General features: G+C 60.8%; 4 protein-coding genes across 4 annotated transcripts; 3 read left to right on the top strand and 1 right to left on the bottom strand.

Moving 5' to 3' along the window:
* Positions 1–1,393: 1,393 nt before the first annotated feature.
* HRG_01758 (phosphate transporter family domain-containing protein) lies at positions 1,394–3,308 on the top strand (the record flags this gene model as incomplete). Its single annotated transcript, XM_044860229.1, has 3 exons — positions 1,394–1,858; positions 1,938–3,048; positions 3,118–3,308. The coding sequence occupies 3 exons, from the start codon at positions 1,394–1,396 to the stop codon at positions 3,306–3,308; spliced, it is 1,767 nt and encodes a 588-aa protein (XP_044723862.1).
* A 3,250-nt stretch (positions 3,309–6,558) lies between these two features.
* On the top strand, positions 6,559–10,710 carry HRG_01757 (gcd10p family domain-containing protein; the record flags this gene model as incomplete). The annotated part of the gene is made up of 7 exons (XM_044860228.1): positions 6,559–6,723; positions 6,797–7,279; positions 7,335–7,578; positions 7,622–8,404; positions 8,459–8,597; positions 8,954–9,034; positions 9,108–10,710. The coding sequence occupies 7 exons, from the start codon at positions 6,559–6,561 to the stop codon at positions 10,708–10,710; spliced, it is 3,498 nt and encodes a 1,165-aa protein (XP_044723861.1).
* Positions 10,711–10,964: 254 nt separating this feature from the next.
* Positions 10,965–11,753, bottom strand: HRG_01756 (ARP2/3 complex ARPC3 (21 kDa) subunit domain-containing protein; the record flags this gene model as incomplete). The annotated part of the gene is made up of 3 exons (XM_044860227.1): positions 10,965–11,141; positions 11,212–11,607; positions 11,748–11,753. 3 exons carry the CDS (start codon positions 11,751–11,753, stop codon positions 10,965–10,967), a joined length of 579 nt encoding a protein of 192 aa, XP_044723860.1.
* Positions 11,754–12,702: 949 nt separating this feature from the next.
* On the top strand, positions 12,703–14,076 carry HRG_01755 (uncharacterized protein; the record flags this gene model as incomplete). The annotated part of the gene is made up of 1 exon (XM_044860226.1): positions 12,703–14,076. One exon carries the CDS (start codon positions 12,703–12,705, stop codon positions 14,074–14,076), a length of 1,374 nt encoding a protein of 457 aa, XP_044723859.1.
* Between the last annotated feature and the right edge of the window lie 477 nt (positions 14,077–14,553).

The raw sequence follows: 14,553 nt of genomic DNA, 5'->3' as shown, positions 1-14,553 counted from the left end.
GCAAATCCGCAAACCCCCATGGGTGGAGCGCCAAGATCTGATATTCTGCACGTGGAGGCGGACCCTGCCTTGATTGGTCCCTTTCCAGGCAACTGGTAATAAGAAAACATCTACCGTCTATAATCCGAACCCCGAGATCACGCCGTGGGCGGCTAACTGGGCCTCTTCATGCTCTCTTTAGTCTCCGAGACTGACGACATTCTCCAAGTGTTCTTATGCCGCGTCCAGATCTGGACAAGTCGTCTTGACAGAACTGTGTGTGTGCTTTCCCTCGAGGTCCAGCTAGTCCATGCTTTCTTGTTTTATTCCCTTTTGCTCTCCCCGGCTGATTCCGGGGCCTGCGTCTGGAGCTGGCCCAGGCGGGAGTGGCGCGCTGGATGGGGAAAAAGCAAGCAATATATGCAACGACCAACCCAACTACAAACACATTCCGTAGAGCAGGCAGGCCTGGTTCCGTGACGGGCTCTGTACTGTGCAGCTTCCGAGGTTGGCCTAAACGGAGCCATGTCACACGTGTAGATGGCTTGAAACCTCCCACGAGGCTCGCTCGACATAAAGGTAGGATTCTGGCCAAGAACCACGTGCTGTATGCGGTATGCATGCGCTTCCAGGTTCACCGGAGCCAAGCAGCCGAACATCCAGAATGACGGGCCCCCGTGCGTCCTCGCTACCGGACGAGACAGCTTCCTCCCCTGTCACCGTCCCCACGTCGCCGCAATGCACTCCATCACTCGCTAGAGACCCGGGTCCATGCCGGCAGGCTGGAGAAGAGGAGAAGAAAAAACACAAAACGGGGGCAAGCGAACGTCTGTGTTGGGCCGCGCCGGTCCAATGAGCTTCCCGCCTCGCGGCACGGCTTGCCAATCTCTCTCGTCATACGCACATCCCGTCCGCTCCCCATCCACACAAAACCGTCGACCGAGATATCACACACGCAGAGATGGACGCCGGTAGATGGGAACTTGAAGGGCAGGGGTGGAAGACGGGCGCCACTCGAGTCCAGCCCATGTGGCCCCCCGACGGACACGCACGCTTCGTGCCTCGTTCAAACAGCCACCTAGGAACTTGATACCGCCAGATACACCACGCTCCTGGGCCCCGGCGTAGCCCTCACCGCGTGCTCTGACTCTCTCTCTCTCTCTCTCTCGCTCCGCTCGACGCTGTTCTCCCGTGGTGCCTATATATCCCAACGGGCTGCCTCCTCCCCCCCTTGGCGCTGCCTCTCTCCTTTCCCCCAGCAAGCCTCCATCATCAAACCCTTCTTCTCCCTGCCGCCGACCTCCGGGCTTCGCTCGGGTGCTCTACCGCCCTCCCGCTCCCACGGCGCGCGCGCACGCAGGCCCAGACACCCCCTTTCCCCTTCCCCTCGCGCCGCGCCTCTCACTCCGTCGCCATGGCCACCCTCCACCAGTACGACTTCCTCTTCGCCGTCGGCACCATCTTTGCCTTCCTCGACGCCTGGAACATCGGCGCCAACGATGTCGCAAACTCGTGGGCCAGCTCCGTCTCCTCGCGCTCCGTCTCCTACCTGCAGGCCATGCTGGGCGCCTCCGTCATGGAGTTCAGCGGCGCCCTCGGCGTCGGCGGCCGCGTCGCCGACACCATCCGCACAAAGGTCGTCGACATCCACGCCTTCGACGGCCAGCCCGCCCTCCTGATGCTCGGCATGGTCTGCGCCGTCATCGCCTCCAGCTGCTACCTCACCATGGCCACCCGCCTCGGCATGCCCGTCTCCACAACCCACTCCATCCTCGGCGGCGTCCTCGGCATGGGCGTCGGCGCTCTCGGACCCAACGCCGTCACCTGGGTCGGCTACCACCCGGACGGCTCCGTCGACATCAGGGGGGGCGTAGTGCAGGTGAGCCGTTTCCCCTCTCCAGCCTGTCGAGCCCCTGAGCCGGCTGCTCCTAACGAGCTTGTCGCTAACGCCAGCATAGGTCTTTCTCGCGTGGATCATCGCCCCCGTGTTGTCGGGCGCCTTTGGCGCCATCATCTTCCTCGCCACAAAGTACGGCGTCCTGCTGCGCTCCAACCCGACGGCCAGGGGCCTCGTCCTCGTCCCCATCTACTTCTGGGTCACGGCCTCGCTCATCGTCATGCTCCTCATCTGGAAGGGCGGCGACTACTCGGTCAACCTGCGCGACGGCCAGATCCCCGGCGTCATCATCGCCGCTGGCGCCGGCTGGGGCCTCCTCATGGCCCTCTTCCTCGTTCCCTGGCTCTACCGCGTCGTCGTCAAGGAGGACTGGCAGCTCCGCGCCTGGCACATCTTCCAGGGGCCCTTTTTGCTCCGTCGCGGCCCCGTCCCGCCGCCCCCGGCCGACTTCCAGGGCATCGTCCGCAACTTTTACGAGGGCCACTTGACCCGCGACGAGCTCGACGCTCGCCGAGCCCGGTATGCCGCCGCCGACGACCTCGAGGGCCAGGGCCAGGGCCACGCCGCCGCCACCAAGGAGGACAAGGTCGCTGCCGGCTCCGGTGCTTCGGCCCGGAGCGTCGACCCCGCCGACACGGCCGCCGCCACCGACGCCCCGCGGCCGCACAAGTCGCTCATCGGCCCCAAGCCCGACGGCCCCTGGTACTCGGGCGCTCATGTCTGGTGGTTCCTAAAGTGGCTCGTCCTCCGCGGCGTCGACCAGGACGTCGTCAGCTCCCAGAGCGAAAAGTCGGTGCTGGCCGGCGACGTCGAGGAGATCCACGCGCACGCCAGCCACTTCGACAACCGCGCCGAGTTCCTGTACACTTTCCTTCAGGTCATGACGGCCGCCGCCGCCTCCTTCACCCACGGCGCCAACGACGTCGCCAACGCCGTCGGCCCCTATGCCTCCATCTACCAGATCTGGCGCACCGCCGAGATCCCCGGCAAACAGTCCAACGTGCCCCTTTGGATCCTTGCCTTTGGCGGCACCGGCATCGTCCTCGGCCTCTGGACGTATGGCTACCACATCATGCGCAACCTCGGCAACCGCGTCACCCTCATGTCCCCTGCCCGAGGCTTCTCCATGGAGCTGGGCTCCGTCATCACCGTCATCATGGCCACCCGACTTGGTAAGCACATCCCTTCTTTCTCGCCGTGACCCGTCCGCCAGCTCGGGCTAATCTCACTCGCACGCACAGAGCTCCCCGTCTCCACCACCCAATGCATCACGGGCTCCATTGTCGGCGTCGGCCTCTGCAACGGCGACTGGCGTGCCATCAACTGGCGCATGGTGGCGTGGATCTACCTCGGCTGGTTCATCACCGTCCCTGCTGCCGGGCTGATATCGGGCATCCTCATGGGCTTCATCACCTACTCTCCTCACTGGTGAGGAGCAAGCCGCAACGTTTGATGATATTTCCTTTTAATTGCGGGACCGCTGCGCAAAGCGAGACATGGCTGGACATTCGCTGCCTGCGTTGATGATTCATTCCAGTAAATACCTTTAGATGGGCACTCGGTGCCGACGGCAGCAATAACCATGGGTTGTGCTGATGACGGGGGCAGACGGGACGGAGCATACAGGACGAGGGATCGAGACCTTTTGTTTCCCAACGATGATCAGCGAGAGAATTCCCACCAAGTCAAGATGAATATGAGAGTGACGTGCGTCGCATCGGCGTTGCGCAACTGATCAGTGACACCGGCCGCTCGCACATGGCCGACCTTTGCTGAGGCTGGTATCGCAAGCCTCGTGCTCTGATCTGTGCCTTGGCGCCGGGTTGCGGAAGATGCCCTTCGCCGAGCCCGCATATATCTCGGCATGCATAGTACCTTGCAGCCTGCGCGTATTTGGTGATGCAGCACATGGACGCAACGTTGCTCCGTCATTACGAGCGGGTGCCCTCGCGGCCCAAGCCATGAGAAGCTCGCACTTTCTCAGCAACGATCTCGACCCAACCTCAGCTCTCGGGCTTTGTCCTCGCTTGTCGACATTCATTACGTATGCCACGAGCGATCGACAACCCTATATATAAGCCACGCAGGGGGCATCCCTCGCTACCGAGTAAGGTCAGGGGAATGTTGGTCGAGTGCATCCACGTCAGTAAGCTCGCTCTCCGCCGAGCCGACGACCCACCTGCCACATGCCCCTTGGCAACTAGAGGGCAACACCGCGTTGAATGTATGCACGTCGTTGCTTTTGTCGTCTGAACGTCCAGTAAGTGACGTGGGCAAGGTTGGATGGAGGTGGGTGAGGAAGGGAGTCGATCGCAAAGCCTTGTAGATGCTTGTTCAGCCGCCTAGGCCCGGGGTCTAAAGCGAACCAACCATCAGGGTATACATGTCGTCGTCTTGTTGTCGAAAACCCCGTTGCCAAGGCCATTCGTGGTTTGCGTGTTGCATGCTGCCGCCACCGCACAGCAGTCAAGCGACGTCCCTGTTCTGTCATCCCAGGCTGATGGCACTGACTCTCCGTCCCCGAACAAAGGGGGGCACGGACCGGATGTGCTGCGTGTCGAAGGACGGGCCAGTAACTTTAAGGTGTCTGCAGCAGAGTAGCGGCTCCAGGGTTTTCCTTTGTTCTGTCAGATTTGCCGTTCGGGGGTCCACGGTCAAAGTCTTGGCAATGACCAAGACTTGGAGCTGGCAGGTCGGTACAGTATAGCTGTTCAGTAGCCTAGAATCCTTTCGAATCTTTCGAATCTTTGGTCTCTAAAAGATGCCATTGACTTCCAGTTGCTGCGCTCTGACCAGCCCTCTCAAACGAGAACCGGACGCTGCACATCCGATTCAGTCAGAGAGGCAGGCATGGGCAAATCTCCAGCTTCCAAGACAGAAGTAAGGGTCTCCCGCGATCCCCCGCACCGCCGGATGACCGCAACGGCTGCGGCAGTGGGGTGCCATGTCCGTCTCAGGTGTGGGAATATTCACCACCACAAGACGTCCTGGGTAGTGCGGGCGCATGTGCGAAGCGAGACCGATCATATTGGAGGGCGCCTGGCTTCGGCTGCAAGTGCTCCCCAGGCGCAAGAGGTGGTGCCCAAGATCTTCCCAGTTCCCGGGATTTTCCATGAACGGCGGCGGCGTCTTGGCCCGGCCTTTCCAGAACATGCAGAATTCTTTCAGCACCTCTCGTTGCGCCGACTTACGTTCCACGGCCTGGCAGGCAGACAGCGACGGTGGCAGCAGCATCTCGCCGCCGTGGCATGTGAAACACCGAGCTGCCATTGTAACATGGCCGCCGCGAGTCTGTGTCACGCATGTGCGTCACATTGCGGGCCTTGGCTCTGTCATGGCCTCTCCTCCCCCTCCGCACCCTCGTCCCGGCTTCCCCGTCCGTGAGAGCGTAGAAGGGCCGCAGTGAGGAGCAAACACGGGGCGTCGAACGCGTTTTGCAAACCAATCGCCGTGGTGCTATTCGTGCTTGGTCGTTGGTCGACGGTCCATCAAGATGTCTGTCCCACGGTATCCCCGTTCTACAAGCCTTCCGCCTCGGCAAATGTCGATTCTCTGGCACCACAGTTTGCCGATGCGGCATGGAAGCCGGACGTCCGCAAAGGGTACCCTGGCTAGCTGTGTCGAGTCGACGGCAGTTCCGTGGCGGGCCGGCTCATGCCGTCGTCTGTGGGTGCTTGACAGACTTTGACGAGTCCATGTGTGGTCTTCCGGCCCCACAGACATGGTGCCGCACAGATGGCCATGAACTCATGGTCGTATCATCGTATCGAGGGCATATCTGTTTGCTGTGTAGCGTTGGGTCCCAACTGCAGATTTGTCTCAGAGCACATCGCCCCCATCCCCCCTACTCTCTCTCTCTCTCTCTCTCTCTCTCTCTCTCTCTCTCTCTGGTCGCGGATGCAAAGCACCATATCGTTTTCTTTTTTCCCCCACGCTGTATGAGAGAGAACAAGCACGTGGAACTGTCCTGGCCAGATAGTTTCATGTGCGGCTCACTGGTCTCCGGGGGTGTGTCTGTGAAAGCACCGCGGCGTGCGATGCCCGGTTTGCACGGAGCGCCGTCTCCCATGTAGGATTCAGTGCCGGCCAACGCTTCACGTGGCCAGCAACAAGTAGCATCTATGAATTCCGGTCAGCAGTCCGACACGGGAAGGGGGGCGTCCCCCACTCGGTTCCGCCTCTGTGGGAGGGAAGCACGCGAGCCTTCTCTGTGGCCGGCCCAGGCTGTGTCCAATGCTCTGTTGCGTCTCCGGCAGATCGGTGCACCAGAGCCCAAGGGGGGTTGGTAGCCGGATATCCCTGAGCCCAATTGCGCGCGCGATATTCACAAGACAAGGCCGGTCGGTGTCTTCGGTTTGTGCTCGAGTAGTCGTTCAGCCGCGACTAAGACCGAGAGCCGTGAATATCGCGCACACCCTCTTCACCTCTGGGCTCGGACGGAAGCTGTGGGGCCTCCTAGGTCTCGGTATTTCACTGCAACAAGAACGATGCTTGGGATTTCTTTAAATCCCATCTTTCATCGCCCCCGTCCATGACCCCAGTCCTCGACTCCTGCATCACTCACATCGACCTCCCACTTGGCATCCCTCTTCCCCTTGCCACCACTCCCCTCATCGCCATCTTCCCCATCTCACCCTCATCGGCATCATCCCCGTCATCAACATCGTCGTCCTCACACAGCCATGAAGGTTGCCGTCATCGGCGGCGGCCCAGGTGGCCTCGCCACGCTCAAGTTCCTATCCACGGCACATCAGTTCTTTCCCATAGCAGCCATTGAGGCTCGTTTGTTCGAGGCAGAGGATCAGATCGGTGGCACTTTTGTCCACCGAGTCTATGAAGATGCCGAGGTGCGCAACCCTTGCCTCGAGGTCGTGCCCTTTTGGAAAGGCCATGCTGACGTGCTCGGTGGACCTGGCACAGCTCGTGTCGTCCAAATATCTGACGGCCTTCTCCGACTTTCGCCTGCCACAAGACGCTCCTGACTTTGTGACACCGCAGGCGTATGTCAGGTATCTCCATGCATATGTCGAGGCGTTCAAGATTGGCGGCTCCATCGAGTGCCAGGCCAAAGTCGAGCGTGTGAGTCGAGGCCCGCGAGGCCTCGGCCACGTCCTGCTCATCAGCAAACCGGACGGCCGTCAATTCAGCTGGGCATGCGACGCCGTGGCCGTTTGCTCTGGGCTCCATGTCGTGCCCAATATCCCGGCGATTCCGGGCATTGAGAGGGTTCCGACGGTGCTTCATTCATCGCAACTCAAGCGCCGGGAGCAGTTCGGCACGGGCACGAACGTCGTCGTGTGCGGTGCGGGAGAAACCGGCATGGATCTTGCGCATCTTGCAGTGACTTCTCCAACGGCGTCCGTCACCCTCTGCCATCGAGACGGCTTCTTTTGTGCGCCCAAGGTATGCGGAACCGTCGGCGAGTTCTTGTTAGTCAGGGAACTCATGTCGGCGACAGATTATCCCGAGCCCACGAGGCCCCAACCAAAAGGCCCCGACTCGGCCCAACAAGCCCGTCGACACATCCGTGGCAAGCTTGTTCGACACGGCCTATGCCCATCCCGTACTGCAGCATAGCCAGCTGCTGTGGTTTGCCTATGACCAATGGGTCAAGAAGATGCACTGGCTCATTTCGGGCACCGAAGAGGGCCCCGACCAGTGGAAGGGACAGGTCGGCGAGGACCGCAAGAATCTGGCTTCACGTGAGTCCTTGACCAACCGTCTGGACAGGTCTTTTGCTCACAGCCACAGTCTTCCTCTGCAAATCGGATCGTGCCTTGCCGTACATCTCCGAAGGCCACCGCTCCGAATCGTGGTGGAACCGCCTGCGTAGCGGGATCCTCAACGTACCCATCAAGGACACCAATGGAAGGCGGATCGACGTGCTCAGATGGCCGTCCGGAGTCGACCAAGACGGCTTCATGAGCATGGCGGAAGACGAAAATGACGGCTCGGGACCAATCAGGCGCATGAAGCCAGACGTTGTGGTCTTGGCCACCGGCTACTCGACCGATTTTGGCTTCCTGGACGCCGACTACCCTCGTCTGGGTCATACCGACGTCCGCGGGGTGTACAAGAGCGGAGAGGTGTCGGTGGGCTTCATCGGCTTTGTGCGCCCGTCCATCGGCGCGATTCCCCCGCTTGCGGAGCTGCAGGCGCAGCTCTGGGTCTTCCGTCTCCTCCAGGACCAGTTCCCCAGCCAAGTCCCCCAAGGGCCCGGCCCAGGTGCCCTCGCGCCCTATGAGATGGACTATAAGCTCCAGCCTCTGTGCGGATACGACTTCTTCACGACCAAGCGGGGGGTCGACCATGAAGCGTACGCGTACCAGCTCGCCCTCGACATGGGATCCGCGCCCACCGCCTCGTACGTGGCGAGCAAGGGCTGGAGGCTCTTCTTCACGTGGGCCATGGGGTCCAACTTCAACCCCAAGTTCCGGCTCGTGGGCCCGTGGAAGTGGGAGGCTGGCGCCGAGCAAATCATGCGGGGAGAGCTGTACGGCGTCGTCAAGCGGTCTGGCGGCTGCATCTGTAAGTGTGACATGGGACGAGTGGCTGGTGAGACATATTAACTGCTCTTGACAGACCTTTTGACCTACACAATCCTTCCCTTCATCGTCTTCGGCACGATGAGCCTGGCACTGTATGTGTGGTACGGCATCTTGGGCCTGCTTGCGTCGGCCTTGGAGATGCCGGTCGCCCAGAAGCGCAAGTCGAGATTCGAGTAGGTTTATGTTGCAGGACAAAGCGGTGTACAGGAGGGCGGTCGCGATAGATTCAGCCGTAGGCTAGTAGTTCAAGCATCAAGAAACGTCGTTGTGCATTGTCCTGAAACGGGATGGGTCATTGCTTCTCCTGAGTGCCTCCTTTGGTCCTTGCTCCGCATCGGGTAATGGTCTCGGTGAGCTCGGTCAGCGAAAGTGGGGTCTCCACCCGGGGAGGTGGGGCTTACCGCGGTGAATAGGGCGGCTGGCTCAACTGTAGTTTTTTGCTACTCCACGATTCTCACTTTTTGTTTTCTTCACCAACGGTATTTCTTCGGTTTTCTCGCTGGGACGCCGGGACGGTCATGTTGTCCAGGGATACCGTCCAGCCGAATGGCTGGGTGGCAGTGAAGCTCCCAAACGAACTCCTGCGACTCCTCCAGGTGACACCAAACACGTCGGTGGCCTCTCCTCTGACACCTGCGCCGACTCGCTGCGCCTCGCCCGCCCGCTCGACTGACACCGCGCAGGACGATATCGCTGGGCAAATATGGCTCCTTTCCCAGCAACCTCTTGCTCGAGCGGCCCTTTCACCTGACGTACGAGGTCCAGGAGAAGCGCGAGGGGGAAAACTTTTCGCGGCTTCGCGTCGTCTCAGGCACGGAGCTCAACGCCGACCAGCTGGCCGAGACGAGCGTCGACGCGGCCGACGGCGATGATGTGATTGCCCCGGCCGACGGCGAGGAGCTGGCGCTGGTGGACGAGAGCGGCAAGGTGGTGGCGCGCTCCAACCGCGAAATCATTGACGACTCGGCGCGGCAGACGCTCACGACGGCCGAGATCGAGGAGCTCAAGCACAAAGGCGCTTCCGCGGGCAAGGAGCTCATCGCCAAGCTCATGCTCTCGCACACGGGCATCGACCAGAAGACGGCCTTTTCGCTGGCCAAGTACAAGCTGCTCAAGGAGAAAAAGTACCTCCGCCGATTCACCGTCCTGCCCGTTGACGTGACGCTGCTGGCGCAATGGATTCTCGAGGACCGCGACGCCGGACGGATCCTCGACATGCGGCAGGAGATGATTGGGCTGCTGGGCTGCTGGGCTGACGTGCATTTTGGAGGCCTGCCCGCTCCAGGCGCTTCAGAGCCGCACGGCGGCAGGTGGCTGGCCGTCGACGACACGGGCGGCCTGCTGGTTGCCGTCATGGCGGAGCGGATGGGCATTCTCTACCGAGATGCGGAGGAGGAAAATTACCCAAAACTCGACGGTCTCGATTCAAGGAATGGCGAGGGCACGGGCGAGGCTACCGAGGACAAGCAAACATCGTCCCCCAAGACACAGCGGAACTCTCGCAAGAGACCTCGTAGGGACGACTTTGACGACCACTATGCCCTCACCAACACCATCACCGTCATCCACTCCAACACGCAGCCCAATCTGTCCCTGCTGCGCTACTTTGACTACGACGCCAGCGACCCGAACCCGCCGTTCCCCTACCACCCGCTCTTCACCAACCTGCTGCCCATCTCGTGGCTCCAGCTCGTCAGCCCGGCAGAGGACCCCGTCTACGCCGACAAGCCGGCCGACGCGTCTCCCGAGGAGCTGGCGGCGTGGAAGACGAACCGCCGGGGCAACTACCACCGCAAGCGCCGGCGGTGGGCGCGCACCCGCCAGATCGTCGACAGTACCCGTGCGGGAGGATTTTCTGGCCTCGCCGTGGCCAGCGCCATGGACCCCGTCTCGGTCCTCCGCCATGCCCTCCCTCTCCTCGCGGGCGGCAGCCCCATCGCCATCTACTCCCCCAACATCGAGCCCCTCGCGCAGCTGGCCGACTGCTTCGCCATTGCTCGCCGCACGGCCTGGGTGTCGTCCCCGCCCCCCGAGGCCGAGGGCAAGACGGTGGCGGAGCTGGACAGGTGGGAGGGTACCCCCGAGTTTCCAATCAACCCGACGTTAGTTCTAGGCGCAACGATCCACACAAGCAGGGCCACGAGGTGGCAGGTTTTGCCGGGGAGGACGCACCCGTTCATGACGGCACGGGGCGGTCCGGAGGGCTACGTGTTTACGGGTTGGAGGGCGATACCCGCCGAGGGGAGGATATCTGCGAGGGGCAGATTCCAAAAGAGGAGAGCATGAGACCAGCTGCTGCATCTTGGCTTGCAGGCAAAGGGCGTTTGAAAGAAGGCGTGAACATGTCAAGGTCTAGGATGAAGATATGAAGCATTGTGAATCGCCGAATATACCCCTGTACAGACAAAACCGCGCCAGCTCCCTGATTTGCGCACAAATGCAGACGCGTTGACGTTTCATGGGTCGGTCGGTCTCTTTTTCTGAAGGTTGCTTAAAGATGCCACGGAGGCATGCATTTCGCTCGTCAAGGCCGACTGTGTCTACAGTGCCTTGCCCATGAACTTTCTCTTGGTGAAGCTCAGCCACCACTTGCTCGGCTTAGTCTCGTCGTCTGCGTACACCCTCGCTAGTAGACGGGTCGCGAGCTCTTGGCGGACTTGCGCCATGTATTGCCTCAATTGCTCCGCATCCTGCCGGTCCCGGGCCGGCTCGTACATCTGGGACGTCAAGCGTTAGCTTGACAACGCTGCCAAGGCGACACGGAGTCGAACGTCGACGGCAACTCACCTGGTTCAAGGGGAAGCCGGGGTCGCCGGGAATGGCAAAGTTGAGGTCGAGGGCGAGGTTCGTGACATCCTTTTGGGCGTCGCGGGCGGTAGCGTGAGGTTTGATCTTTTGCAGGCAGTCACTAAGGAACCAGATGCCGTAGACGAGGAGGCGGTCGGCGGGGCCCTGGATCTCGAAGTTGCGGAAAAAGGTGTTGGCGCGGAAGAGGGCAAGAACCTCGTCGAGAATGTCGTAGCTCTCGCTGTCTGGGTCGGGGGAGTCGTTGAGCGGTAGCGGCGGCGAGGGGAACGGCAGGGTGTAGGCCGGGCCGCGCGTCTTTGTCCGGAGGGGGAGGAGGGGGAAGTTTCCGATGAGGCGTGGAGGATTCGGGTCGTCGTTGAAGACGGAGTTGTAGGCCTGTGGGCAGAAGTCAGCGCATGATGCTCGTGATGAGGGGCAGTGAGGGGTCGACGTGTTCGGGGAGCAAGCGCCGAGGGGAGCTGGGCACAAGACGAGGGCATGCCATCTGGAGGCTGGATCGGATCCGGGACACATACCGGCATGTTGAGCGGCGGATGGCGAGCCGCGCGACGGAGCTGCTATGGTCGGCGAGATGCTGGAAGCTGCGTCAATGGGGTGGGGCAGCAAGGCGTCGTCGTCACGTCGCGAGCTTGTCGCGGAGAATCGGAGCTCCTGCGCCGACGGGCGGAGGCTGCAGCATGGACTGGCACCGTGCACCGCCACCGCCACCAGTGGCAAAAAGCCTCGGTGGCAAAAGCCTCGGTGGCAAAAGCCTCGGAGGCTCACTTTGCTGCCTAAGTCACGTGAGTTCGCTCAACAAACGCGCCTGCCGAAAGCGGGCTTTGCCAACACACAAGACGCGAGCGCGACCCGCGTGACAGGCGGCGGCCAACCAGGCGGCGGCCCAACCAGGCCCCTGCGCGCCTCCTCCCTGTGGCGCTAATTAATTTACCTACTGAGTACGACCTCGGATAATACCTTATGTGCGCCAAGTTACAGCACAGCGCCTGGACAGGGAGGACGGCGCAGTCTCGTGAAAAGGGGACACACCACCACCCGTCTTCCGTCTTTGTGAGCAAACCGCACGCGTCTCATGGCAATTTCTTTCACGCCCATCCTCGCCCTTGTTCTGTCCTTGTTCTCCCTTTTTTCACGTTGCCCTTTGTTCTGGAGTCGTCTGTTCGCGGCAAAGCTTGGTCGCGATCCGTGCGCGTCATCGTGGGGTCGTCGACGACGATTCACACAAAGACGACCGCTATCGTTCAGTCCGTCCCAGCAGGGCTCGGTGCCTGTTCTCTCTCAATGCTAGCGCTACAGTTGGTCCATCTTATTTTTGTCCTCTTTAGCCATCTCCCTCGCGCCCTTTTTGCCCTTTTTCTCTTCACTTTTCTATCTCGTTCTGCTTCGGCTTCCCCACCAACTCTTCAGCTAAGCACCATCGTGGCCAGAGGCATCATTCCCTGCAGCGACCTGAACCAACGCCGTCGCGCCATGGTTAGCCAAAGCTTCTCTTCGGGGCCGCCGCCTCGCCGAAATGAGTTTCCCATCGACGACATCCCCCCCACCCAGATTCCGGAAGAAATCTCAACGCAGCTTTTCCCTAAAACGAGCATCTCTCCGCCGCTCTGTCGCAGGCGTCGCTCGGTGGCGCCCATCATACGTCCCTCCAAGGACTCCATCTACGACATTCTTCATCAGCACCCCGGCACCTCGCTCTTTGTGCGGCCTTTTCTCTGGACTGACCAACACACCACGCTCCTCGGCGCACGGTTCTGCGAGCTGCCTCGTTGCGACACCCCCCTCCCGAATAACGTGCCTGGATCACCGCCTTCAAGAGGACACGTGCGGCCGTCACCCGCCATCAAAACGTTGAGCCATTCTCTTAGTGAGATGCTGCTTCCGGTTTCCATGTTTCCCGTGAACGCGGAGGCAGTCACGGACCTCATGTCGACCTTGTGGCCCGCCGCCTTCTCCGGCAAGTCCTACAGGTCACCCGAGCTGCCCATGTTCTTCGGAGATCGAGTGTATCGCGACGCCGCCCGAGCGCACGTCATGTGGAGCTATCCAGCGAGCAACTCTCCATCAATTCACAGCTCTGTTGGCTCGGTATCAACTGGCTCCTCGACCCCCGCTGGCCACAACCCCGCCAATCTGCCCATGATGTGCTACATCAACCGGGATTCGCTCCTCCACATGCGGCAAAACATCTTCCGAGTCGTGCCGGGTCCTGGCCAGACTAGCAACGAATCTGTTCGCCGCCTACAGCAAGCCAGATCAAAGGCTCTCTTGCCAGCGAATTCGGACCACGATGCTCAATTCATGGCCATATTCCTCGCCATGGCGCAGCGGCACTTTTACAAGCCACCCGGGCCCGCAGTTCAGAGAGACACCCGATGGTGGACTGCAGAGGGTCCTCCGCCGCGCCCCGACTTTCACGACATGAAATTGAGGATACTGACACACGAAACCGACACTGCCGACTTTATACTGTACACGGGGCACGTGACGGCCAAGTTCCTCGAAAGGTTCCACGACCCATTCAAGGCTCCCCTCGACGACGACGGCAGCGTTCCCGGCCTCAAGATAGAGTACACGAGGATACCAATATGGCCCATTCTGGGCCTGCGAGAGCGGCTAGGCAAGGCGCTCGGCGAGGACATTGTCGGCCCCTTTGACCCGACCATTATGGAAACCTGGTACGACGACGAAGCGGAAAAGGAGGCTCACAAGAACGGCAAACGGAAGCGCGGGGCCCTATCCGAGGTTTTTAACGGAAGCTTCGAGGAGGGGACCGACGACGAGTCGGGGCTTCTCAGCGTCAAGCGGAAGAGGCTCGCACCGGCGTTGTTGTGTAGGCGGGATTGATCAACGTGCCATGAAGCAGATACGAATTTCTTACGACAGCGCAGCGTTTGCGCAACAGAGGCCACGGATTGGGCGCAGCGGACGGCTGGGCGGCCAGTGGCTTGCACGAGAAACGCGCCCCGGAGCGGTGCCGTATGACCCGACATTGAGCGGATGGTTGAAGGGAATGGCCAGTGGCGGGCTCCGGCGAGGGGCCGTCAACTGTAATCGACAGCTGCACCGATACCCATGTTTTCTGTTTCGATTTAGCCGGAACGCGTCCTTTCGAGGGAGGGAGGATCAAAAAGTAGTGGAAAATGAAATGACGAAATTCAAGACTACAGTTGGGACAGTCCAGGGCCGAGCCATGATCCACGACCTACCCTATACCCAGGGAGTTTGTAGCGAGTTTTCCCAGTGACCTGAACTCTCCCCTGTAAAAATTCTTCACCCCGCGGAGCTGTTAGTGGCTCGTTAGCCGGGACAGGATCTACAGGC

This window comes from Hirsutella rhossiliensis (assembly GCF_020360975.1).
Source record: "Hirsutella rhossiliensis strain HR02 chromosome Unknown scaffold00002, whole genome shotgun sequence".
In the NCBI taxonomy this organism is placed as follows: Eukaryota; Fungi; Ascomycota; class Sordariomycetes; order Hypocreales; family Ophiocordycipitaceae; genus Hirsutella; species Hirsutella rhossiliensis.
This window is presented reverse-complemented; position numbering and strand designations above follow the sequence as displayed.